The sequence below is a fragment of the Jaculus jaculus genome, chromosome 18 (genome assembly GCF_020740685.1).
Source record: "Jaculus jaculus isolate mJacJac1 chromosome 18, mJacJac1.mat.Y.cur, whole genome shotgun sequence".
Lineage (NCBI taxonomy): Eukaryota > Metazoa > Chordata > Mammalia > Rodentia > Dipodidae > Jaculus > Jaculus jaculus.
In genome coordinates, this window is record NC_059119.1 from 51,035,467 (window position 1) to 51,062,654 (window position 27,188).

General features: G+C 43.2%; 1 protein-coding gene across 2 annotated transcripts in view; it reads right to left on the reverse strand.

The window, feature by feature from the left end:
* Positions 1–27,188, reverse strand: part of Eml4 (EMAP like 4) — a 133,846-nt gene that overhangs the window by 55,696 nt on the left and 50,962 nt on the right. For both annotated transcript variants that reach the window (XM_045137313.1, XM_045137312.1), the window contains exons 2-3: positions 14,091–14,273; positions 2,313–2,442 (exon numbers count right to left, since the gene is read on the reverse strand). In XM_045137313.1, the coding sequence (XP_044993248.1) occupies positions 2,313–2,442; positions 14,091–14,273 (313 nt within the window). The remainder of the gene's footprint in view (positions 1–2,312; positions 2,443–14,090; positions 14,274–27,188) is intronic.

Below are 27,188 nucleotides of genomic sequence, written 5' to 3' on the forward strand. Positions count from 1 at the left end.
AAAGTCACTGGCATTAGCTTACTGAGATAAGCATCTTCCATCAGTACACTATTAACAAATCATTCTTTTGTTTGTTTGTTTGTTTTCTGAGGTAGGGTCTCCCTAGCTCAGGCTGACCTGGAATTCACTATGTAGCCTCAGGGTGGCCTGGAACTCATGGCGATCCTCCTACCTCTGCCTCCCGAGTGCTGGGATTAAAGGCGTGCACCACCACGCCGGCTCTCCCACCCTCGTAAAAACAAACAAAAAAAAGTAGTACACTGTGGGGTGGATGATACTGTGCCAATAAGACAAAGACTGTTGTAAGAAAACTTCAGTGCCAGTGAGTTGTTAGTCAGGGAGGCTCCTGATGCCCCTAAAACATTATAGGCTATTGCCAAAGCTCTTGGTTTGCTCCCCAGAATTAGATGGCAAGACCCTACTGCTGAAGACTCCATATGCCTGGGCTACAGGGTACTGAGCACTCAAACCGAAGCTAAGCTGTAAGCCTCCTCCCTGTTGACTAGTTGTCAAGAAGCTAGGAAACTGTGTAGCCTGTTGAGGGAGAAAAGTCATCAATGGTGTTAACTGGCAATAGGCCCTGCAAGCTTTACAGATGGCCACCCAGGACAAATACGCCAAATGGTGCAATGGTGACATGTCTGTTACGGAGGAAACCAACTGCTCTGTGCTTGGATTTGAGGCCTGCTCCATGGGAGGGAACTACTACCTAGTACTGAAAACCTTGTCAAGAGCCTATGGCTGGCGCGCTCATAAATCCTAGAGGGAGTTACTACTGTCGTCTGGCTAAATGAATATAATATGCCTACCAAACTGCCCTCTAAATACTTGCATTTATGCCCATACATTAATGCTACTCTCACTCTTGTTTAGAGAAGCTTCCCTTCTCAGGTGACGGTGACCACTGGGTGCCTCAACACTCAAAGTGCAGAGAAGTGACAGTGGAGTGCTCAGCATTAAATGAGTCATCTCTATCACAGCCTCCAAGGCTCAGGCACCACTGCAGAAGAGGTGGCAGAAAAAATTTTAGAGCCAAAGAGGAGGAGGAGTGCTTTATGATACTGTCTTCCAGACACAGAGTGGCCTTGGCACTCATGACCTCACAGTGACCGACGCCATCCACCTAACAGGAGGGGACCTCAGTCACAGAGCAGGAGAGACGAGTTGGAAAGCAGCGATTCGGTGGAGAGAAGGGAGGGAGAAAGCGGCGTGGTGGGAGGGGTTACGACTGTGCTGCCCTGTCTACGGGCACAGAAGTGGACGGTGGAGGTGAAACGGGGCTGGAAAGAAAGAGGGCTTGTGGTGCTTTCTTGGGAAGCCTAAGGACCTAGTTCAAACCCCCCAGTACTCACATAAGCCAGATGCCCAAAGTGATGGACGCGTCTGGAGTTCATTGGCAGTGGCTGGGGCCCTGGCATGCCCACTGTCTGTCTCTTTTCTCTCTCTCTCTGCTTGCAAATAACTTTTTCTTTACTTTTTTTATATTTAGTTATTAAAAAATCCAGGCATGACAGTGTACATCTTTAATCCCAGCACTTAGGAGGCTGAGGTAGGAGGATTGCTGCGACTCTGAGTCCAGCCTGGGGCTACAAAGTGACTTCCAGGTCAGTCTGGGCTAAAGTGAAACCCTACTCCACAAAATAAAAGGGACGGGAGTCCTATACAAAACTGTATTGGAGAAACAGGTAATTACTGATAAATACAGAATTCAAATCTGTAAAATTTTTTGTATTTTTGTTTACTTGAGAGACAGAGAGAGAGAGAGAATGGGCACACCAGGGCCTCCAGATGCATGTCCCACCTTATGCATGTGGCTTACGTGGGTCCTGGGGAATCAAACCTGGGTCTTCTGGCTTTGTAGGCAAGTGACTTAACCACTAAGCCATCTCTCCAGCCCCACTGCAACTTTTATATTGCAACAATACTGCCTCCCTGCTGTCTACTATCTTTGAACATGCAGATAGACACCTATCACACATTACCAGCATATTAAGTTTCAATTTCATAATTATGGTTAAAGAAAATGGTATTACAGCACTTAGCCTTTCAGTACTCTAGAGTAGAATCTCTCAGATATTCTACATTAATGAAAGGCTGAAAATTATATGTATCAAAAACTTGCTGAGGAAAATTCACTTATATATTTTCATTCGATAAGAGACACCAACAAATTCTTGCTTTAAAAAAAAAAAAAAAAAGAACAGATTATGATGAATCTAACGGCAATGCCCGGCTCAAAGCCTCACGCGCAGTTGAGAGACTGAAGCGGCGTGGCGCGGCGGCGTCAGCTCCTCCTCCCACCTACTAATTACCTTTTAGCAGCAGATGACAGAGTTTCTTTTCTTGCAATTGAGACAGAACTTGTATGACTTGGTTTTCTGTTCACACCACTTCCATTGGTTATGCAGGTCATAGAAATAGCTTCTCGAAGACTTGGCTGACCTAAAGATAGTTAAGGAAAAGGTTATATCCAACTTTGAAATATTCCTCAAAGGCCAGATGGGATGGTACACATCTATGATCCCAGCATACAAGGAGGATGGATCACTGATGAGTCTGAGGCCAGCCTGGGCTACAGAGTGGAGTTCCAGCTCAGCCCAGGCTAGAGCAGGCCCTTATCTTGAAGAGAACAAAACAGGGCTGGAGAGATGGCTTACCTGTGAAACCTACAACTCAGAGTCAAATCTCCAGGTGCCATGCAGCCAGACGCCCAGTGACACATGCGTGCAATGTTGCACGTGCACACAAGGGGACTTTGTTCACAGCAGGCTGAAGGTCCTGGTGCCCCATTCTTTCCCTCTCTGCCTCTTTCTCTCTCTCTCAAAATAATTCTTCAAGATCAGTTTTAAAAGTTAAAGCTAGGGTAGAAAGATGGCTTAGTGGGTAAGATGTGTGCCTATAAAGCCAAAGGACCCATGTTCAATTCCTCAGTGCCCACGTAGGCCAGATGCACACGGTGGCACATGTGTCTGGAGTTCATTTGCAGTGGCTATACTGGCACACCCATCCTCATGCTCTTAAATAAATAAAGCATTAATAGGTGTTCTCTGGTGACTTTTCAGAATGTCATTATCTCTTCCTAGGGCCTGAGGTGTGACTCATTCTTTAAAAACAAAACAAAAACCCACATCAGTGTTAAGATTTAGTGAGCAGGCTGCCCCCTTCCCTATCATGCAGCGTATGATAGTACCGTCTTCAGATTTAATCTCATAAAAATGCACAAAAAGAAAAGCCATAGTAAACTGCTAAGCTGCAGCTAGGCCCGTTCATTTAGCTGTGTGCGCACGAGGGCCACCGCCCCTCCGGAACGCGCCCGCCACCAGCCCGGCACAGCCACGCACGCCCGAAACCAAGCCCTGGGCTCCTAAAACCACAAGCCCACTAAGAGACCCTGGCTCAGAATAAAAACAGGTGGAAGAGCAGTGGGGTTAGACACTGGCCATTCTCCTTCAACAGCAGCAGACGAACATCCCCGGCTGCAGGCAAGTACACATGGTACTGCAAAGGCATATACGTGCTCATATACCCCCATACACACACACACCCCCCAAAAAAAACTTACAAAAATGCCATTTCAGCAATGTTCAAATTCAGTATCAGTATCAGTCAGCTAGCTCACTCACAATGTTGTATGGACATCCTCACTACCAAGTTCCAGAACCTTCTTTCATTCTAAACAGAACTGGTACACTTGCTAAGCAGCCACTTCCCATCTGCTTTCCCCCTCTGCGTTCTCTGTCAGCTACCAGCTGCTTTCTATTCCCACCCATGTGCCTGCCCTGGATAGCTTCTGTGGCACACGTGATTATTTCCCTCTCTGTGTTCTATGGGTGTGCGTGAGTAGTGAGTAGAGAGTAGGCTTTCAAAGGCAGTGTCCTTCGGGCAATTTTTTTTTTTTTTTGAGACTGTTTCTTAACTCAGAGGAAGGCTACACAAGCTGGCCAGAGAGCCCCATCTGCCTTCCCAGGGCTGGGATTGTAACTGTGTGTCATTATGCATGTTTTTTCGGGGGTAATCAAACCTGGACCCTTTGGCTTCTGAGGCAAACACCTTACCCTCTAAGCTATCTTTCCAGCCAAGTCTCCTTTCCTAATGTACGTATTTATAGTTAAAAAATTTCCTCCCAGCAAATTCATAGACACAGCACGTAGAGTTAGAGTTACCAGCGTGGAGGAGGCTGGAGAGAACAGGCACGTAAGGACATCTAGCCACTGCAAACAAACTCCACACGCAGGTGCCACTTTGTGCATCTGCCTTTAGCTGGGTGCAAACACAGGTCGTTGGGCTTTGCAGGCAAACACCTTAACCACTGAGCAATCAATCTCTCCACCCCGACAATGGGAATTTTTGTTGTTGTTGACTGGGCACAGATCTTCAATTTGGGAGGAGGATGGTGGTGGGTACATAAATATCAATGGACTCTATACCTAAAAATGGGTACCAAATTTTGTAATAAATTTTATTACAGTAAAGCAAAAAGAGATGACCACATTACCATCACCTAAGTCCTACAATTTGCCATTCTTCAAATGATTTCAAGGTATCTTGTGTAATTAGTGTTTTCACATGATCAGATGGCAGTGTATGCCTGACAATTCTGGTCAGTTTTAGCAGTTTAGTTTAGGTCAATTCAAGCTTTGTGTATTTTCTAACAAAGTCTTCAATAAAATTCACTAAAGCCGGGCATGGTGGTGCATGCCTTTAATCCCAGCACTCAGGAAGCAGAGGTAGGAGGATTGCCATCAGTTTGAGACCACCCTACTGTTTTGAAACCCACCAAAATGTTTTAGCAATCATTTGAATATTTTATTTTTTTATTTTTTATTCTTGGTTTTTCAAGGTAGGGTCTCATGATTGCCCAGACTAGCCTGGAATTAGGTAGTCTCAGGGTGGCCTCAAACTCATGGTGATCCTCCTACCTCTGCCTCCCGAGTGCTGGGGTTAAAAGTGTGTGCCACCATGCCCAGCTTGAATATTTTATCTTAAGTAGAACAAATGACAAGAATAACGAAGGTGCTGATATGAGGAGAAAAAGGTCTTAGGCTAGAAAGATAGCTTGGTGGTTGCTTGCTTGCCTAATGACCCAGGTTTGATTCTTCAGTGCCCATGTAAAGCCAGATGCACAAAGTGGCACATCCATCTGGAATTTGTCTGCAGTGGCTAGAGGCCCTCCCTGGCATGCCCAATCTCTGTCCGGCTCTCTTCTGTTTACTCTGCTTGCAAATAAGTAAATAAAAATAAATTTTAAAAGGTCTCAAAAATAATAAGCCAGATGTGGTGGCACCCACCTTTAATCTCAGTCCGGGAGAGGCTGAGGTAGAAGGATCCCCGTGAGTGTGAGGGCAGCCTAGGGCTCCAGAGTGAAACCCTGCCTCAAAAATAACAACAAAAACAACAACAACAAAAAAATGTACAGGGCTGGGGCTATAACTCAGAACCAGATCTACTTCCTGTGAGGCTTTGGGTTCATTCACCAGCAAGATGCCCCCACCCCATGAGTCAAAATTATCAAGTACTAGATGCCAAAAATGGCAACTATTTGTCTTAAGTTGAACTCTCATGGGATTTAGCTGATGTTAGTACTTGGGAAAGAATGTAAAATTAGCCAGTGTAATGCCAGGCATGGTGGCCCATGTCTACAATCACAGCACTAGGGAAGCTGAGGTAGGACAACTGATTCAAGGCCAGCCTTGGCTACAGAGTGAGACAGCCTCAAAAAAAAAAAAAAAAAAAAAAGCCGGGCATGGCGGTGCACGCCTCCTGAAGACACAGGGGGCGTGCACACCTGCACCCACACAAAGCCCAGCCATGACTGAGGGCGCCTGCGTGCCTCCGCGTTCTCTCCGGGATCGTGCTGGTGGAACTTCCTTCTGCCTGTCATCAGGAGACGGGCTGCTCGGCGCGACTATGGCCTCCCCGTCACAACGTACTGACGGCGCCGCTAGAACTGTGAGCCACAACGAGTCTGTCCTCTTCCACACATTTTGGATATAGTATGCAAAAGCAATTAGCGTATCACTCTACCTACTGACTAGTCTGGGGTCGTTTCTGACACCTGCAAGCGTCGATCCTGCACTCACTCACTCTTCACTGCTGAATCAAGGACTTGTGCTCAGCTCTCCGGCGTGTGCTTTGACCCCCACCCTGCTTGTCTCAACTAACATGCCCCCGTCACTCCCCACTCGCTTCAGCCACTGAGATCAAGTTCAGAATACTGTAGGGGAAGCACACTGGCAATGAAAAGGTGGCAAATATGGTAATAGCAATATTAATGAAGTACTAGAAAAGGATTACAGTTCTCTAAGGATAATGTTAGGAATAAAGTCTAAAAAGATAAGAATGGCCAATTAAAAGGCAGCTAAGATCCTGGACTCCTATTGCAGCTCTTGTAAAGGAACCAAGAAAATATAGCAGCTAAACGTGCGTCCGTATGCGTGGCCTTGGATGGGCAGGGCGGGGGTACCAACAAGTTCATTAGTATACGCCCAGAAAGTGAGCAGAGAGGGCAGAGTCTGCAAAGGAAAAGTGGAACTTAGATAATGAGATTTTTACAGAATAGAGACCACTAAAGAGTTTTAAACTGGGAAAGAAAAAAAAAAAAAAGAAATAGTTCAGTTTGCACCCACTCCCCACCCAGGATCTCAACCATGCGAGGCAAGCACTCTTACTGAGCCGTATTCTCAGTCCCTCAATCTGCATTTTATAGGACCCGCCCCTTAGTGGCCATATAAATAGATTTCAGGATAATATGACACATAAATGCAAAAAGGATAAATAAAATTCTAAGACAATTATGACACAACAACAAAATTAGAACATTTTGGGAGCAGGAAAGATGGCTCAGAGGTCAAAGGCACTTGCCTGCAAAGCCTAATGACCCGAGTTCAACTCCACAGGACCCACATGAAGCCAGATGCACAGTAGCACACACATCTAGAGTTCCTTTGTAGTGGTTGGAAGCCCTGGTGTGTGTTCTCTCTCTCTCTTTTCTATCTCTATCTCTGTCTGCTTGCAAACAAATTAAAAAAATATACATATTAGGGGCTGGAGAGATGGCTTAGCAGTTAAGGTGCTTGCCTAAGATGCCTAAGGATCCATGTTTGACCCTCCAGTTCCCACAAAGATGAAGCAAATGCAAGGGTGTACATGCCCAGTAGCTGGTGAAGCGTCTGGAGTTTGATTGCTCTGGCTGAGGCTTTGAGGCACCAAATCTCCCCGCTTCTCTCTTTTCTCTAAAAAAGAAGGGGGGGGGGCAGCCAGGTGTGGTGGTGCACGCCTTTAATCCCAGCACTAGGAAGGCTGAAGTAGGAGGATCACTGTGAGTTCGAGGACAACCTGAGACTATATAGTGAATTCCAGGTCAGCCTGTGCTAGAGTGAGACCCTGCTTCAAAAAAATAATGTAAAATAAAATTCAAAACATTTTAAGGATATAATTTGCAGTCTCAAAAGATGAGCTCGGCGCTGCCATTTTGTTCTGGTCTGTGCCCAACTCTGCACAACGGAAAACAAATGCTCAGGGGCAGGGTCAAGACAACCCGAGGAGGAGGAGGAACGCTGATTCTCAGAACCTCATTTATCTGAGAATTGCCATCATGGGGTCCATCACTCGAGAAGGTTCACCACCGCTCTTTCTTGCTCTCCTCACTGCCAAGCCCCTTGCTCCTTTCTGAACCCATGCACAGCTGCATCCCTGGAGAAGGCAGTGTGCACATCTACTTTTCTCTTCACCCAGGATTATCTCTGTGTTTCTCCTTTCCTCTTGAATTACAGGAAGATGTACTTTAACACCTGGCCACTATTTTTCAGAAACATACTTTGACAGAAATGACAAAGCAAGCACTGATTTTCACAAAGTGACTGTGCCCCTAGGTGGCAATGCTGCCAGGTCTGAGGCCACGTCCAACACATTTCTAGAGAGCTCAGCAGTCTCTAAGGTGTTTCCCCAAATAAGGAGGCGTTCCCTGTCCCCATCACATTATCAGTCACTTAGCTTAATGGTCCCATCAAGGAGAATCACATCTTCCCCGACTAGATTAATGTAATTTACTTAACAATCTTGACGACAAACCTGTCAACTGCTGCTTGCTCCGATGCTGCTGGAGAGAGGAACCAAATGACCCAGACCTGTGCTTTCCTGATGTCCCAGGTTCTATGCAACGGGGACTGACCCTGGTGCAGTTCAGTGCTTTCTTTGTTTTCTCAACTGGCAGGCTCAGTGTTTCCTATCTTCGGTTTATCAACACCTTCTTTGATTTTAATGACTGTTATCTTCACATAAATTTGGCTCTTTTGCTTCTAAAGCACTGCATACTAATAGCATGTATTTGAATAATGCCACTGGCTTATACTCTCAAATTACATTCATTCGTTCAACCCCAAGAGGTCCTAATGAGTTTCCCAGCTAACAGCTGAACTATAATTTGTCTTCCTGGCAGTTAAAACTGCCAAAGTGTTCTCTAGACCTTGTTTTTTGTTCCAAAGTACAGGTGTTTTTTTCTTTTTTTTTTTCCTTTTGGCAAGGATTCAGTTGAACTGGTGCATACGTTATGGACACATGTCGTCAAAGGGAAAGAATTCCCAACTGAGAAGGTGTATTAGGTATATTAAATGAGTGGCCACCTTAAAAAGTATTGGGAAATCTTTCTTACTCGGTTAAGTGCCTTGCACAATGTACACAAGAAAAATACAAGGATTAGCTTTTAATACTGCTGGCACATGGCAGAAGATAAACTAAAAGAAGAGAACTAGACAAATTGCAGTAACTAGTTAGGTATGTTTTGGGTTTTGGCACTTACTGAATGGCAATCCCACTATGAAGTGAGAGCAGAAATTCATTAAGCCATTAAGATACATACACATTATTAGCATTCAATGTGAACCACACATGAAGCCAAATGACGCTTAACATCGCCATCAACTAACTACCAAAAGATACAGTTGCCGTTTGCATTAGCAAGGGTGGCGTATTCTAAGCAAAGCTCCGTAGAAGGGTTCTGCCCTACTCACCTTCCGGGGCTCAGTCTGATCTCTAGAAGAAATGTGTCTGGAAAAGGCACGCTTTGATGACGACGATCAGGGTCCTGTCAACAACTTACAGTGTGACAGTGAGCGCAGTGTCTGGGGAAATGAAGCCATCCCCTCAAGCCTCTTGCACTATTTGCACACCCTCCACACAACCTCCTGCACACTTCTTAGTCTCTGCACTATTTAACACGCCCACTACAGTGGGAACGCTATGGATAATAGATGCTGTGTTTTTTAAATATTTTATTTATTTGAGAGAGAGAGAATGGGTGTACCAGGGCTTCTAAGCTACTGCAAACCAGCTCCAGATACACGTGCCTCCCTGTGCATCTGGCTCTATGTGGTTACAAGGGGACTGAACCTCGGTTCTTAGGCTTTGCAGGCAAGTGCCTTAACTGCTAAGCCATCTCTCCAACCTGATGTTATATACTTAATTTTAATTTCAAGGGGGACTGAAAAATTGATACAATTGTTGTCCTAGTATAAAACATAATCTCACTTTTTCGTTGTGTGTGTTTTGATTTTTGAGGTAGGGTCTTGTTCTAGCTCGGGCGACTTGGAATTCACTATGCAGTCTCAGAATGGCCTTGAACTCATAGCAATCCTCCTACCTCTGCCTCCCAAGTGCTGGGATTAAAGATGTGTGCCACCACACCCGGCTTTTTTGTTGTTGTTGCTTATTTTTTGTATATTTATTTAAGAGCAACAGAGAGAGAGAATGGGCATGCCAGGGCCTCCAGCCACAGCAAACGAACTCCAGACGTGTGCGCCCCCTTGTACATCTGGCTAACGTAGGCCCTAGGGAATCAAGGCTCGAACCGGGGTCCTTAGGCTTCATAGGCAAGCACCTAACTGCTAAGCCATCTCTCCAGCTCCTCCCCCCTTTTTTGAGGCAAAGTCTCACTTTGGCCTTGGCTGACTCCAAACTTGTGATGGGATTAAAAGCATTCTGTTGGCTGATTTTGCTTTCTTTTTTCTTTCTTTCTTTCTTTTTTTACAAGGCAGGTTCTCAGTTTACCTGAGGAACTCACTGACCTGGAACTTACTCTGTAGCTCCAGGCTGGCCTCAAACTCCTGATGATCCTCCTATCTTAGCTGCCCATGTGCTGGGATTAAAGTAATTTCACTTTTTAATTACAGGAAAAAAGAAACACAAATCCTTTAAAAAAAAAACAACCCAATTTTATTAACATTTTATAAAAAATTTTTATTTACTTAAAAATGTTTTGCTTAAAATATTTATATACTATATTTTATACTATTACTATATCCTATGTAATTTCAAAATTGACAACTTATTTTATGCTAACAATGAAGCCACTTAATATCTTTTCGAACTGCTTTGATAGTACGTTACGTACAAATTCCACTATGAACCTAACATTAAAACTATCCTGGCTGAGGAGACTGCGTGGCTGGTAAAGCGCTCCTCGTGCAAACACGAGGCTCTGAGTTTCATTCCCAGCGTTCACTGGGCTGGGCATGGCAGTAAGCGCCTATGATCCCAGAACTAGGGAGAAAGAGGTGGGCAGCACACCTGGAAAACAGCATCCGGAATAGATCTCGTGCTAGTGTGAATGACAGTGTCTCCACGTGCACACACATATCCACACACACACACAAATTCTCTCTCTAAACTTATGACCAATATTGAAAACAAAATTGGTCAGGCAGGAGTTCTATTAAAGGAAAATAAGTAATTGCTTCTTAATAAATTATGTACAGCTATAAAGGTTATTTTTCCAGATGTAGGAGGATCTCTCTGAGTTTGAGATCAGCCTGGGACTACAGAATGAGTTCCAGATCAACTTGGGCTAAAGTGAGACCCTACCTTGGAAAATAAGGTTATTTTTCCAAATTATTATAATCAACAGGCCCATCAATCCATTTTACTGGTGGTGTCTAAGTAACCAAGTAACTCAAAGAATAGTCAATATTAGTGAGCCCCATTTCAGGATATAATCAATTAGCATGTTATAACAAAGTCAGTCAGGAGTGGTGGTTCACACCTATAATCCCAGCATTCAGGAGGCTGAGGCAGGCAGAACACCTTGAATGAGTTAAAGGCCAGTCTAGTTTACAAACTAAGTTCAAGACAGCCTGGGCTATAGAGTGAGAGAGTGTCTCACCTCAAAAAAAAAAAAAAAAAAAAAAAAAAAAGCCGGGAGGGCGGCACATGCCTTTAATCCTAGCAGTCCACTGAAGGCCAGTCTGAGACTACTACATAGTGAGTTTCAGGTCAGCCTGGGTTAGAGTGAGACTCTCCCTCAAAAATAAATTAATAATAATAATAGTAAACCCAAAAACCCACAATAGCAAAGTAAACATACAAAGCTATATTTTAAAATTAAATGAAAGATTAGTATCCAATTGATAGGATTTAATGGGCTGGAGAGATGGCTTAGTGGTTAGGTGCTTGCATGTAAAGCCTAAAGCCCTGAGTTCAATTCCCTAGTACCCACATAAAGCCAGATGCACAGAGTAGCACATGCAGTATCAGGAGGCTCTAGCCCATTCTCTTTCTTCTTCTCCCTCCCCTCCCTAAATATAAACAAGACTTATTAAAAGACTGAAGTTAGTTGGGCTGGAGAGATGGCTTAGCAGTGTGTATAGTCACTGTGGATGATCCAACTATCCCATGACAGGAACTGTGTGTTGGAAATGAAATCAGTACGAAGAAGCTTTGCTCTACCAAATGAACTCCACCATAATATTCTGCCTCGCCACCATAAGGTCCTTTCTGCAAGGTGAAGAAAACTTGCTTCACCAACTATCCTCAGTCCTAACAGCAGCTTCCTCTCGGCTGTCTCCCGTGTATCTAAAATGTCTTTAATAATTAGGAGCACGAATATGTGTGTACTTATCGTGTGTAAAGCCACCCATCCACTTTCCACTAAATTTAGACTATCCTTCAACTCACCATCCTCTTCGTCTGGCTGCTAGCATCTCACCCCTCTGCAAGTCATTAAAAGAAAGTCACTACAGGGCTAGAGACATAGCTTAGTGGTTAGGACACTTGCTGTAAAGCCAAAGGACCCACATAAGCCAGATACACAAGGTGGCGCCACGTGTCTGGAGTTCATTTGCAGTAGCTGGAGGCCCCGATGTGACTTTCTTTCTCTATCTGCCACTCTCAAATAAATAAATAAAAATAAAACAGTTTTTGAAATATTATATAAAATATAAAAAGAATCACTATTTGCTGCTCTCAATTCACAATTACAATATTCTAATTGAGTTTCTCAGAGTACTAGATTTTCAATTCTACTATCATACTAAAATTGCTTTTATAGTTTTCTAATATTCTTATAAGCACCAAACTCAATGGCCACTTCTTAAACTTTATTTATTTGAGAGGGGAGAAAATGGGTGCACCAGGGCCTCCAGCCACTGCAAACAAACTCCAGATGCATCCGCCCCATTGTGCATCTGGCTGATGTGGGTCCTTCAGCTTTGCAAGCAAATGCAGTCTCTCCAGCCCTCAAACTTTTTTTTTGGGGGGGGAGGGGGTTCTTAAGGCAGGGTCTTGCTCTAGCTCAGGCTGACCTGGAATTCACTCTGTAGTCTCAGGCTGACCTTGAGCTCACAGCCATCCCCTTACCTTTGCCTCCCAAGTGCTGGAATTAAAGGTATGCGCCACCTTGTCCAGCTTAATCCAGCTCTCAAATTTTTAACATGTTCTTTAATTTTATTAATGAATTAGAAAATGGGCGTACTAGGGTCTCCTGCCACTGCAAACGAACTCCAGACGCATGCGCCACCTTGTGCATCTGGCTAATGTGGGTCCTGGGGAATTGAACTGAGCTCCTTTGGCTTTGCAAGAAAACGCTTTAACTGCTAAACCAGCTCTCCAGCCCCAGCCCTCAAACTCTTAATTGATTTACATTTGTAGGCGCTAACAATCAGAATCATCCAGTGGTCTGTCCTGGGCTTCTAACTTTACAACCTCTTTCTTTTTTTTGGTTTTTCAAGGCAGGGTCTCACTCGGGCTCAGGCTGACCTGGAATTCACTATGTAGTCTCAGGGTGGCCTCGAACTCACGGCGATCCTCCTACCTCTGCCTCCCGAGTGCTGGGATTAAAGAAGTGAGCTACCACGCCCGGCTTTACATCCTCTTTCTATTGCTTCTAATTTCATTCAGAAGCTAAACAGCCCTAAGTTATTTTTGCTAGCCAAGACTAAAGTGAGCACCATACATGGACTTCAGCTATTTTCACGTGCCTATTCATGCAACACATATGCTTCATGTTCAACATTCAACAACCGGATTCACCACCTTTCTTCCAGATCTGGTTGACTGTATTCTCTTACGAGTAGCTAAAACCTAGGAGTTACAAAAGACCTTCTCTAAATTTTCTCCTAGTTCTCCTCACTTACTGCAGCCTTGCCTTTTCCCAATACAGAAAGGAGGGTAATTCATTCTAGTCCCCATTTAATTCTACCAAGGAAACAATGAGAGAGGTGAAATGATAAGTTCAAATGTTTGGTCAATTTGAAAGAATGTAAAATTTCTGGTGGTTGAAGGAAGAAAAAGGCTGTATTTCTTCAGAGCAAAAGGTTCCTAAAGATTTTCTTCAACCTTTGAAACACCCACTATTTGGAAGCTTATTTTCCCATTGTCCTGAGATTGGCAATATTTTTCAAAGCTTAAATTAATTTCTTCAGAATTGTGTTGACTAATCAGAAAGCTCAGAATGAAGTTGAACTATGGTTTTAAACATTTTTCCATAATAACTGGACTGAATCCTACTCCGTATATTAAGACAGGAGGCCCAAAAAGATCCAGTTCTTAATTCTCAGTAAGTTTACTACTTAGTTAAAAGACAAACAAACAAACAAAAAACACTAATTTCACTCAAATTGTCTGACAAAAAGTCCACAAGTGCAATCAGGAGGATTATACAAACTTTCCAATTTAAAATGAAGAACAAGCTTTCAGAATTATGAATAAAAGAGCTAGAATCGAATACAAACAAGCAAATAGCTTTAATTTCCCATTTCAATTTTCAAGGAAAATGCCACAAAAAGCAAGGTTTCTTTCTCTTTTATAACACACTTAATTACCTTTATTTGGGACAGACTTTTTCACTGAGGCCACATGATCTTCAGAGATCGCAAGACGCCTCAAGACATCAGCCAAAGCTGCCTTTAGCACAGTGATTTCGTCTTCTTGTTGTTGAACTCGTGACTCAAGAGCTAAGAGGCGATCTTGAACATCAGATGTACTTGCAGCAGAAATACTGTCATCTAAAAAATAAAATATTGAATAATTTAAAGATTTATTTTTATTAATTAGAGACAGACAGACAGGGAGAGAGAGAGAGACAATAGATGCACACCAATGCCTCTAGCCACTGCAAACAAATTCCAGATGCATGCACCACCATGTGCATCTGGCTTGCATGGAACCTGCAGAATCAAACCTGGGTCCTTAGGCTTTGCAACCATGTGCCTTAACAGCTAAGCCATCTCTCCAGTCCCAATAATGAATGTTTTAAAAACTACGTGAGCAAAAATCTCTTTCCAGTAAAAACAAGTATACCAGATTAGATTTTTTTTTTTTTTTTTTTTTTGGTTTTTCGAGGGTGGGTCTCACTCTAGCTCAGGCTGACATGGAATTCACTATGTAGCCTCAGGATGGTCTTGAGCTATCCTCCTACCTCTCTGCCTCCCGAGTGCTGGGATTAAAGGCGTGTGCCACCACACCCAGCAACAGATTAGTTTTTTGAAGGACCAAAATAAATAAACAAACAAACACTCAACTGGATGTGGTTTAGTCCTGGTAATTAGGGAGGCTGAGGTAATAGCATGAGGTCAGCCTGGGCTACTGTGAGACTCAACCTCTGAAAAGAGGGGGTTGAGAGATGGCTCTGCAGTTAAAGCCCTTGCTGGCGAAGCCAAAGGACCCAGGTTCAATTCCCCAACCCCATATAAAGCCAGACATGCAAGATGATATACATACATGTGGAGTTCGTTTGCAGTGGCTAGACTCTGGTATATTCTATCTGCCTCTCTCTCAAACAAATATTTCTAAACAAAAAGACAAAAAAATTCTATCACATTTACAAAATTAACTTCTATATAATTTCTTTTTTCTGTCAAGTTATTTGAAAATGATGAGAACATTCGTGTGGTCAATTTTTTCCTATTTTGATAACATCACCTTAATTACTTTTCTTACCTAAATATTTCAAGAATACCTAGTTGCAGACTTCTGAATAGTTTGTAAGTGAGCAAACTATTCAAGCTATCCTTTTCTGTTTGTTTACTGAAGCGTCTCACTGTAGTTGAGGCTGACTTGAGACTAGAGTGAATTACAGATCAGCCTGGGGCTAGACCAAGACCCTACCTCAAAAAAAAAAAAAAAATTAAAACTGGCTTGAGGGGAGGGGTGGAGGAGATGGCTCAGTCAGGAAAGTGATTGCTGTGCAAGCCTGAGACCCTGAGTTTAGATCCCAAGCCCTCACTTAAGTTAGGCACACTCAGGAGGCAGAAGTGGGAGGATCACTGTGAGTTTGAAGCCAGCCTGAGACCACATAGTGAATTCCAGCCTGGGCTAGAGAGAGACCCTACCTTGAAAAGCAAACCAAAAGAAAAGCCAGACACAGAAGTGCATGCCTGTAATTCCCAAGCTGGGAAGCAGACAGAAGGATCCTGGGGCTTAAGAATAAGGGAGGAGTGACTGAAGGCAATACTGGACACGAGCTGGCCTCTACAGGCACATGTACTCATGTGCACGCGCACCTGCAATGTGAGAGGCTGGCCTGGGCCTCACAGTGAGACACTGTCTCTAAGTAAATAAATAAATCCGAACCAACAAATCAAAATAAAAAGGAAATGCTTATATAATATATATGCCCTGGGTGGATAGCCATCACAAAGTACTTTATTTTGTTTGTTTTCCGAGGTAGGGGTCTTGTTCTGGCCCAGGCTTACCTGGAACTCACTCTGTAGTCTCAGGGTGGCCAGGAACTCATGGCGATGCTCCCATCTAAAACTCCCCAGTGCTGGGATTAAAGGCGTGCGCCACCACGCCCAGCTAAAGAGTAGTTTAAATAAACTGTAACAGCAATTACCAACTTCTACAGCTGCTCAATCTAAGCATGAACTATTTGTTGGATCAACTGCTACTGCTACTGACTAATTCACTATAAACTGAAAAAATCCAGAGGAAGCAAACTAGGATTATCGTCGTCCTTGGTTTTCACACATTTTTAAATTAATTAATGAGAGGGAGGGTAGTGACACCCCTGGTGAGTAGGGACGGGGCACACCAGGGCCCTCTGCCCCCTACAAACTCCAGATGCAAGCCCTACTTTGTGCATCTGCCTTTACATGGGTACTGGGAACTGAACCTAGTCTGTCAGGCTTTACAAGCAAGCACCTTTAATCACTGAACCATCTCTCCAGCCTGCTATTTCGTATAGCTAATTATGTAGCCTAATAAGTCTACCTTTTGCAAGCTGCCACTTATAGGTCGAACATCCCAATGAAGTCAGTAAACTGGAAGGATAAGTCCTTGTAAGTTCTCAATTTGTGAAGAATAAGCAGTTATGTTTCCACCATAATGCATAAACTAGTGCACAGATTATCAGACTATAATGTCAATGTTACAGACCTGCCTAGCTTTTAGTAACTCCTTAGTAACTTTTTTTTTTTTTTTTTAGTTTGGTCAAGCCATTTAACAGACGTGTGTGTATTTTTCAAGAAGAGAGAAAGAATATGAAAGAGAATGAGAATAGGTGCCCAGGACCTCTTACCACTGCAGTGAACTCCAGATGCACACACTGCCCTATGCATCTGGCTTTATGTGGGTACGGGGAATTTGAACCTGGGCTACCAGGTTTGCAAGCAAGCGCCTAAACCACTAAGCCGTCTCTCTCCAAGCCATTTAACTTTGCTCATGTCTTCTGACCTGGCCACCACACTCTCAAGCGTGCGGCCTCTGTGATTAACAGTACAAGACTGGACCCGTCAGCATCCCACTGTGGACAGACGGGAGGGGTTCGGGGGACCGCAGCCCTCCTGGAGGAGTTACGGGCAGTTAAGGAGCGCAGCCACTGCTGCGTTTCCCATGCTCCAGTACGTAACCCCCCCACCCACACCCGTGCAAAGTTAAACTCAGTGGGATGAGGGACAATAATTTATTTTAAAAATAGTTTTGGGGCTGGGCGTAGTGGTACGCTCCTTTAATCCCAGCACTTGGGAGGCAGAGGTAGGAGGATCGCTATGAGTTCGAGGCCACCCTGAGACTCCATAATGAATTCCAGGTCAGCCTGAACTAAAGTGAGACCCTACCTAGAAAATCCAAAAAAAAGTTTTGGGGGGCTGGAGAGATGGCTTAGCAGTTAAGCACTTGACTTTGAAGCCTAAGGACCAAGTTTGAGGCTCAATTCCCCAGGACCCAGGAAAGCCAGATGCACAAGGGGATGCATGCATCTAGAGTTTATTTGTAGTGGCTGCAGGCCCTGGTGTGCCTATTCTGTCAAATAAATAATAATTAAACATAAAATGTTAAAATATGCTTGCTTACAAAGCCTGATGGTGGTCTGCGTTCAGTTCCCCAGTACCCATATAGAGCCACGTGCAAAAGTGATGCATGCATCTGGAATTTGGCCCTGGTATGCCCATTTTCTTTCGTTCCTCTGTCTTTCCCTCCTTCCCCCATAAATAAAAAAGTTTTTAAAGACGTCTTAGAAAGAAATTATGGTAGAAATACAATAGCTTTTTTTCCTTTGGTTTTTGGGGGTAGGTAGTGTCTCCCTCTGGCCCACGCTGACCTGGAATTCATTATGTAGCCTCAGGTTGGCCTCAAACTCATGGCAATCCTACTACCTTTTATGTTGGAATTAAAGACGTGCCACGATACGTGACTCTAATATTTTATTCTGCATATCTTTTTGCAGTGAGGAATAACTATGCCTGATTCGAGCAATGCTTCCTTTCGATTTAATATCTGATACTATGGGGTCTTGGATAATCAAGCCGTGGAACTGTCTATATGAAAATAGTTTATGTGCTGGGAGCTAAACTAAAACACTTCTCCATGTAGACCAGCTGACAAAAAGCTGGAAAAAAAAGTCTTAAATTTGGCCACCCAGGCCAAATGGGCCATTGGGTGGAATAATGGCATGTCTATTATGGGGGAAACCAACGGCCCTCTAATTGGACAGGAGACCTGCTCCATAGGAGGGAATACATCCCTGATACTGAAAACATACAACAGGGGTAGTCATGAGCCCTAGGGGGGTAATGTCTGCTGGTGTCTGAACAAATGTTATATACTATGCTCACCAAACTGCCCAATAAGCACTTCTCTTAATGTTCATAACCATATATTAATGCTACTCTCACTCTTGATTACGCAACCTTCTCTTTTCAGATGGCAATGACAGAGGAGTGCTCAGCACTGAAATATTTCTATCACACCTTCCAAGGCTCAGGGTCCATTGCGGAAGAGGTGGCGGAAAGAACGTAAGAGCCAAAGGAAGGGTAGGACTCCTTACAACGTGCTCCCCCAGACACAAAATGACCTGGATATCCATGACCTCACAGTGCCTGACACACAAGACCATCATAAGAGGAGGAAAAGATCAAGACATCAAAATAAAAGAGAGACTGATTGATTGGGGGGAATTACCATAGGTTGTTGTCTATAATTATGGGAGTTGCCAATAAAATAAATTTTTTTATGCAAACAAAGAATAGTTTCTGAAGTAGACATCATCTATTTAAGTTTGTGTAAATATACATGAATTACATAACAAAAGGCCTAACTTAAAACTAGAAAACGGGGCTGGAGGGACACCATAGCAGTTGAGGCATTTGCCTGTAAAGCCAAAGGACCCAGGTTCAATTCCTCAGAATCTGCATAAGCCAGATGTACAAGGTGGCACATGTGTCTGCAGTTCGTTTGCAGCGGCTGGAGACCCTGACATGCCCATTCTCTCTCTAAAATATTTAAAAAATAGAAAAACATAAGGTCACTAACATTTACTGCTGGGCACTGTGGTAAACACCTTGTAATCACACTTAGTCCATCAATAACACCATAGAATAGGTTGGGGCAACCCTACTTTACAAAAAAGAAAAGGTGAGAAATAACTGCCTAAGAGTGTGTGGCTCATAAGATGCAGTGTTGGGATCTGATCCAAGTTTGTCAGATCTAAAATTTAGCTTTTCTGTGGCAGGGTGCATTTAGAAAGTGTACAAAACACACAACTAATTTGGGGCTCATTTTGTCATGGTAAAATAACATTAGGCCAGGACTCTGGCTCAATACAGCTGTTTCACCTCACCCAGAAGAGAACATCAGATGTCCTCTTCTGCTCACCCACATGCTTCCTTGACAAGTCGCTCACTGAACCCAAAGATGCTGGTTTGTTTCACTGGGGCCCACACCTGTTTACATGGAGGCTGGGGACTCAAGCACTGCGCTGACCAGGCAGGGCCTCTGTTCAGCAAGCACTGCCCACTGAAGCAGCTCCACAGCCCTCACCTCTGACTTCTGCTAGTAACATAAGCTGCTTACTTTTTCATGTTTGGGTGGATTATAGATAATATATAGTGCCTCATTGTCTTTGGCTAAATCAGGTATTAAAATACACAAAGACTAGGGTTTCTGGGTATTGAAAACAGACGCTCATCCACCTTGTCCCTTAATTGCAACTAAGCAGTCCGGAAAGAACACAAGTGATTACTCGCCATCTCTGGGAGTAAATGGTAGCAGGTGAACTGAAAGGGAAATCAAACTCTGACCGACGCCTAATAAGGTAATAACTTCGCCCCATGCCCAGCTGTACCTGAAGAATAACTCGAGTCCCTCTAACCGGAAGACTGCAAGGCAAACACAAGTCCAGTACTTTCTGGTTCTCCCAAGCACACAAGTTCCTGGGGCTGGGAGGCCTCAAGGGGGGTAGGGGGCAGGCTCTTTCACCCTGTACCTTCACGTGGAGAGCAACACAAGAAGGGAAAGAACTCAGATTTCTATCAAGTAAACTTAGAAAAGGCCAGCATGAAATCCAGACTTCATGGCAATGAGCAAGAGAAGCTAGGGAAAGGAAGGGGTCCATGAAATCCTCTAGGCTAAAAGGAAACCACTGGAGTTACACTGCAATACTCACGGGACCCAAGCTGCTCCGCGCACGTGCAGTGCTCATGCAGAGCTGACAAGAAAACCCTGGAAAAACTTTAGCTTTAATAGCTAAACAGAAACTAGAAGCACAGTGCACAGAATGCAGCTCAGGAATTGCAGTCTAACTAAGCTGATGGTCTGGCAAACCAAACCACCAACATTCTCCACAAGATTTAAAGAGATATGCAGGGTGTGATGACACGCATCTTTGATTCCAGCACTTGGGAGACAGAGGTAGAAGGTCCTTGTGAGTTTGAAGCAAGCCTGGGCTAGAGTCAGACCATAACTCGGGGGGGGGGGGGGTGTTCTAAATACTGAGAGAGAGAATGAATGGGCATACCAGGGTCTCAGGCCACTGTAAACAAACTCCGGACTCATATGCCACCTTGTACATCTGCCTTAGGTGAGTACAGGCGAACTGATCCTGGATCCTTAGGCAAGCACCTTAACCACTAAGCCATCTCTAGCCCCTATCCATACAACATTGTCTTTACTATATTCAGTTGTAGTTTAATAGTATGGTCAATGGTGTTTATTTTGCTAAATACTGGTCTTATTGATGGGCAGCTTTCCTCACAAGTGACTACTAACTTGCATCGAGTGTTAACATCTGTTTCAGGATCATGGCAATAAGTTAATGTCAAGTTTAATTTAATTAAATAAATTCAGCAAATGGAAAAAATGTTTTTTAAAGACAGAGTGTCATAATATTCAAAGTGCCTGGAAAGTAACACAAAATTAACTGATTCCAGTTAATTAACTAATTTCAGAGCCAGGAGAACTGACACCCAGACACAAGGAAAATCAACGAACACTAATCAGAAGTGACAGTTATAGAATCATCAATGACTTTGAAGCAACTATTTATGTTCTGAAAAGCAAGGACAAGCATTGTTAAAGTATCAGCAAGAAACAGGTATTTTAAAGCTAAATGTAGATTTTAGAACTAGAAAAAAATTTAACTTAATGACAGATTGATAATAATCACCCAATCTCATCAAGAAGTGGGGGGATGGGAATGAACACAGCCACAGACCTAATATCTGTGTCACTAGAGGAAGATAAAAAAGATTTTAGGAGGGGATAAAAAAAGAGGTTGACTTGCCAAAATTAAAATTTATAAACTTGCTGGCCGTGGTAGCATAAGCCTTTAATCTCAGAACTCAGGAGGCAGAGGTAGGAGGATTGCTCTGAGTTCCAGGCCAGCCTGAGATTACATAGTAAATTCCAGGTCAGTCTGGGATACAGCAAGACTACCTCAAATAATAATTACTATTATAAATTCACTTCAATTAGGTAGATTCAAACTCCTCTACCATATGCAAAAATTAAATCCAATACAAATGACTGGACTTCTTTATGAGTACAAAGAAAACTCAGTAGCAGAGGCCAGTAAGCTAGAAAGGGGCTATGAAGGGAATAGAAGGGGGGGTAGTTATGTATGTAAGTAGAACAACACCTTAATGGGGGTGGGAAGGCCTAAGTGAGGTCAGGGGAAGAGGTAAGCCCTCCCTCCACGCTTTCTTTACTTAATCAAAATCTAAGAGGACATAAGTAAGTCATATGGAAACCTACTATTTTGGACAATAAAACACACAGGAGCCACAGATTATTACTAGAAAATTGTCAGTGCCAGGGATGGGATACCTTCCAGTGAGGTCCCTGATGTCCCCAAAACATGACAGGCCATTGCCAAGGCCCTTGGTTTCCCACTAGGAATAGATGGAAAGACCCTATTGCTGAAGACTCCACATACTTGGGCTACAAGGCCACTGAGAAATCCTGCTGGAACTGAGCTGAAAACCTCTTCCCTGCAGACCAGCTGATAGAAAGCAGAAAGAAGCCATTCTGCATGCAGTTCAATGGGAGAAAGAGAAATCACCAGTGAAGGTACTCAACAGTGGACGCTGCAAGCTTTATATTTGGCCAGCCAGGCCAAATGAGCCAACCAGTGCAATAGTGGCACATCTGTCATGGTGGAAACCAACTGCCCTCTAATTGGACAGGAGGCCTGCTCCCTAGGAGGGAATACATCCCTGATACTGAAAACACACAACAGGGGTAGTCATGAGCCCTAGGGGTGTAACGTCTGCTGCTGTCTGGCTAAATGTATATACTATGCTTATCAAACTGCCCAATAAGCACTTCTCTTAATGTGCATACCCTTATATTAATGATACTTTCACATTTCAGATGGCAGTGACCTTGCATCATGGTGCTGAGGAGTGAAAAGAGGAGTGCTTAGCACTGCAGTATCTCTATCACACCTTCCCAGGCTCAGGGTCCATTGCGGAAGAGGTGGAGGGAAGAATGTAAGAGCCAAAGGAAGGGTAGGACTCCTTACAACGTGCTCCTCCAGACACAAAATGGCCTGGATATCCATGACCTCGCAGTGCCTGACACTACCTACACAAGACCATCATAAGAGGAGGAAAAGATCATGACACCAAAAGTAAAAGAGAGACTGATTGAGAGTGGAGGGAGGGAGGGAATTACCATGCGATATTGTTTACAATCATGGAAGTTGTCAATAAAAATAGATAAATAAAATAAAGTCCAGTGCAATATAACAGAAAACAAATATAAAGGTATAATATTTTTGTACTTTTTTCTTTAAGTACTTTATTTATGAGAGAAAGAAAATGGGCCGGATATAGTGGCGCACACCTTTAATCCCTGCATTCAGGAGGCAGAGGTAGGAGGATCGACGTAAATTCAAAGCCACCCTGAGACTACATAGTGAATTCCAGGTCAGCCTAGACTAGAGTGGGACCCCACCTCAAAAAGCCAAAAAGAGGGCTGGAGAGAGGGCTTTTAGTAGTTAAGGCAATTGGCTGCAAAACCAAAGTACCCACATAGGCCAGATGCACAAGGTGGCACATGCATCTGAAGTTCGTTTGCAGCGGCCCTGGCACGCCCATTCTCTCTCTTTCTCCCTCCCCCCTCTCAAATAAATAAAAAAATATATTTTAAAAAGAAACAAAGGGGGCACACCAGGGCCTCTAGCCACTGCTAACAAACTCCAGATGCATGTGCCACCTTGTGCATCTGGATTTACATGGGTACTAGGCAAGTGAACCTGGGCATTTTGGCTTAGCCAGCAAGCACCTTAACCACTAAGCCATCTCTCTCCAGCCCTAAAGTTTAAATTTTAAAGAAATATGTTCAGACCCTGTAAAGAGAAATAGCAATCTATGGACAGAAAAAAAGATAGTTGTATCATATTAGTTAGGATCCCAAATAAGGAATCTTTTAAAATTTTTATTTATTTATTTGAGAGTGACAGAGAGAGAAAAATAAACAATGGGCTTACCAGGGCCTCTAGCTACTGCAAACGAACTCCAGACGCGTGCGCCCCCTTGTGCATCTGGCTAACGTGGGTCCTGGGGAATCAAGCCTCAAACTGGGGTCCTTAGGCTTCACAGGCAAGCGCTTAACCACTAAACCATATCTCCAGCCCAAGGAATTCTTATAAATGAGAAAGAAAAAGAAACTGCACAGAAAAAAACTATCAAAGCTTTAACTGAACACCTCACAGAAAGAAAAGGAAGCATGAATAATCATTGAGTATATGAAATGAGTGTTGAACACCTCATTAATCATCTTGGAAAGGTGCATACAAAATGCTATTTTATGCTGGGTGTGATGGAAGATCACCTTGAGTTCAAAGGCAGCCTGGGGCTACAGAGTGAATTTCAAGTCAACCCAGGCAACAATGAAACCCTGGGAGGGTAAGGGAAGAGCTTTACATATAACAATATTATATATTCCCAAAGACATAATGTAATGTGAACCCTCACACATTACTGGCAGAAGGCAGCTTATTTGAGTAACTGAAGGGGGGGGGGGGGGTGTCAGCATTATCAAGTACAACTAAAGATGTGGAATAAATGTCCTGTGATCAACAGCAGCTCTACCCTGAGGGGCACACTCTAACTTAGCAGGAGTCGGGTGTTATTCTGTAAAGGACAGGAGAATAAGGATTTTAGGCTTTCTAAATGAGTTTCTGTAGCAACTACTCAGATCTATTTTTGTAAAGGGGGGGGGACAGCTATGAATAAGGCTATGTCAAGTTACAATTCTTCAGGAAACCAAACAAAATAGCTGTCAGGCAGTTTTCCAGTCTCTGTTCTAGAGACCCTCTTGCACAAATACCCAAGAGACAGATTCAAGAATGTTCACTGCAAGAAAAGGTAGAAAGGTTGGTGTGGTGGCACACGTCTTTAATCCCAGCACTTAAAAGGCTGGATAGCAGAATCCATGAGTTCCAGGCCAGCTTGGGGCTACAGAGTTCCAGGTCAGCCTAGGCTAGAAGTGAGACACTGCCTTATCAAAAAAAAGAAAAAAAAAAGTAATCAGCAGCAGGCCAGGCGTGATGGCACACACCTTTAATCCCAGCACTCGGGAGGCAGAGGTAGGAGGATGGCCGTGAGTTCGAGGCCACCCTGAGACTCCATAGTGAATTCCAGGTCAGCCTGGGCTAGAGTAAGACCCTACCTTGAAAAACGGACCAAAAATAAATAAATAAAAAAAAAATAACCAGGCATAGTGCCACACAACCTTTAATCCCAGCACGTGAAGGCTGAGGTAGGAGAACAGCTTTGACTTCAAGGCCAGCATGAGACTACATAGTGAATTCCTAGCCAGCCTGGGCTAGACCAAGACCCCACCTTGGAAAACCCCCAAAAAAGAAACGGGCATTGTCTTCAAGCACTGCTACACAAAGACGGCAATATTTGAGCACAGCACCATTACGTCAATGTACTATGTATGCTACTATAGCTAAGCCTTATGTCTGAAAATAACTATAAAATGGTTTTCATGAAAACACAGAAGTATATTTACTCAAAAACTAATGTTTCCTATTTATCCTGATGTCCTACTTCCAAAGTAAAACTATTCTCTAAAAAAAAAGACTTAATAATCTATTTTAACTTAAAACCTGGCCATTTCATTTTTTTAGTAAATAATGTTTTTATTAAAATAAGAAAACTTAATTTCTAGCTTTTGTGAAACAACACAATGCTGCTGCTTTTTTTTTTTAAGCTTTTAAAAATTAGAGATGCCTTAGAAGTTGAAGTAGAAGGTTTGCCATGACTTTGAGGCCAGCCTGGGCAAAAAGAAAAAAAAAAATCATCTATTAGCATGTAAGAGAAACTGTGTTAGGCAAAAAAAAAAAAAAAAAAAAAAAAAAAAAAAAAAAACCCACTCCTGGGGCTAGCAAGAGAGATGGCTCAGTGGTTAAGGCACTTGTCTGCAAAGCCTAGTGACCTGAGTTTGACTCCCCAGTACCCACGTAAAGCCAGCGGCACACGCATCTGAAGTTTGTTTACACAGCCTGGAGGCTCTGTTATGCCCATTCCCTCCTCTGTGTCTCTCTCTGCTTGTAAAATAAGTGAAGAAAATATTTCTAAAAACCTATTACTGTATTTAGATGATTTTGTCAAAGTCTTATTTCATCTAACACAAAATTTAAAATAACAGGCAGATAATTCTCTGTGATAAAGTTTTCTGGTCAGACTTTATAGAAGCTTGAATTATACAACCTGATTAATTACTTAAAAGACAACATTAAAAGCCGTTGCTTTAAAATTTCCCCTCAAGTATATTATGTATTATGTACCTGACTACCTTTTTGTTTTGTTTTGTTTTTTTCTAGGTAGGGTCTCACTCTAGCTCAGGCTGACCTGGAATTCACTACATAGTCTCAGAGTGCCCTCAAATTCGTGGTGATCCTCCTACCTCTGCCTCCCAGAGTGCTGGGATTAAAGGCGTGCACCACCACGCCTGGCTACTACCTTTTTTTTTTTTTTAAAGAGAGACTTTATTAGATTAAGAGAAGCAGAGAAAAGTACACAAGAAGGCGGGAGGGGGTAAAGAGCCCTGACTACCTTTTAGAAAGGAGATTAAAGCCCACTCTGCCTCTCGACAGGAAGATAATTGTTTATAAAATGAGTACATTTTAAAGCACACAAAGTACACAGGCAAATATTTATGCCATTATTGGCACATATATGCAAGGGGCAAAGGGACTAGGTTTATTCCCAATTCCTTGAACTTCTACCAACAGGGAAGCATGAGAGACTGGTCTGAATTCCCAGGAAAGAAGAGATGTGTTCCCAGCTCACCAGTTCATAAGCATACAGGAGCCACCCACTGCAAACTGTCTTCCATTTCTGCCACCTAAACGTAAACTTAATTCAAACCCGTCTGCCTATGGTTCCTGCTGCCTTCCCAGGTGATTCCAGAGCCAACGCTCGCCTCTAACTCTCACGACAGACTTTACACTCTGAGGAAACCCTCTCACTCCAGACAGCCTACCACAAGCCCTCTATGCGGGCACAAATAAAAACTTGCTCAGGATCGCTCCTCTCCTGTCTCTGCTCTCTGAACTCAAAAGTTTTCTACTTACTGATATAGGGAGACAAACTGAAGGAGAGCCAGCAAACAGCACGCGAGCAGGAAGCGGTAGGATACAGACAAAAACAAACAACACACACATACAAAAAAACAAAACAAAAACCCCACCTTGCTGGCAGCAGCTAAACCCCAGGCAACAGAAACACCAGAATTAATGTACTACGTGAATACTCGGGATGATTATTTGGCTGTCTGTGGCAGTACTTTTTGCACCTTCTCTTAAATGAGCAGCAACAAAGCACTAAGACACTGCTATTCCAATACAAAGGCCAGTTCTCTCCTTCTGAAATTGCAACACAAGGCAGCTTCTATAAATAATGGAGTTTAGAAGTCCCCAAGTGAACGTTTTTTTCTAGTAGGAAGCAAACAATGTGTGCGCAAAGTGGCGAGTCATATTTCCTTTTTCCTTCTGCTTAAAATAAAATGAAATCCACATCAACTATATAGGCCAAAGAATGATTACTTTTCATTCAGTTTTTAAGCCTCAATATTACGACCATGACTGGTTTATTATAGGCATTTCACTGTGAGTACACATAATTAACAAAAAAGCGATTTTCAAATTATTATAAAATATTGCAGCTATAGTAGTACTAAGTAACCTATAA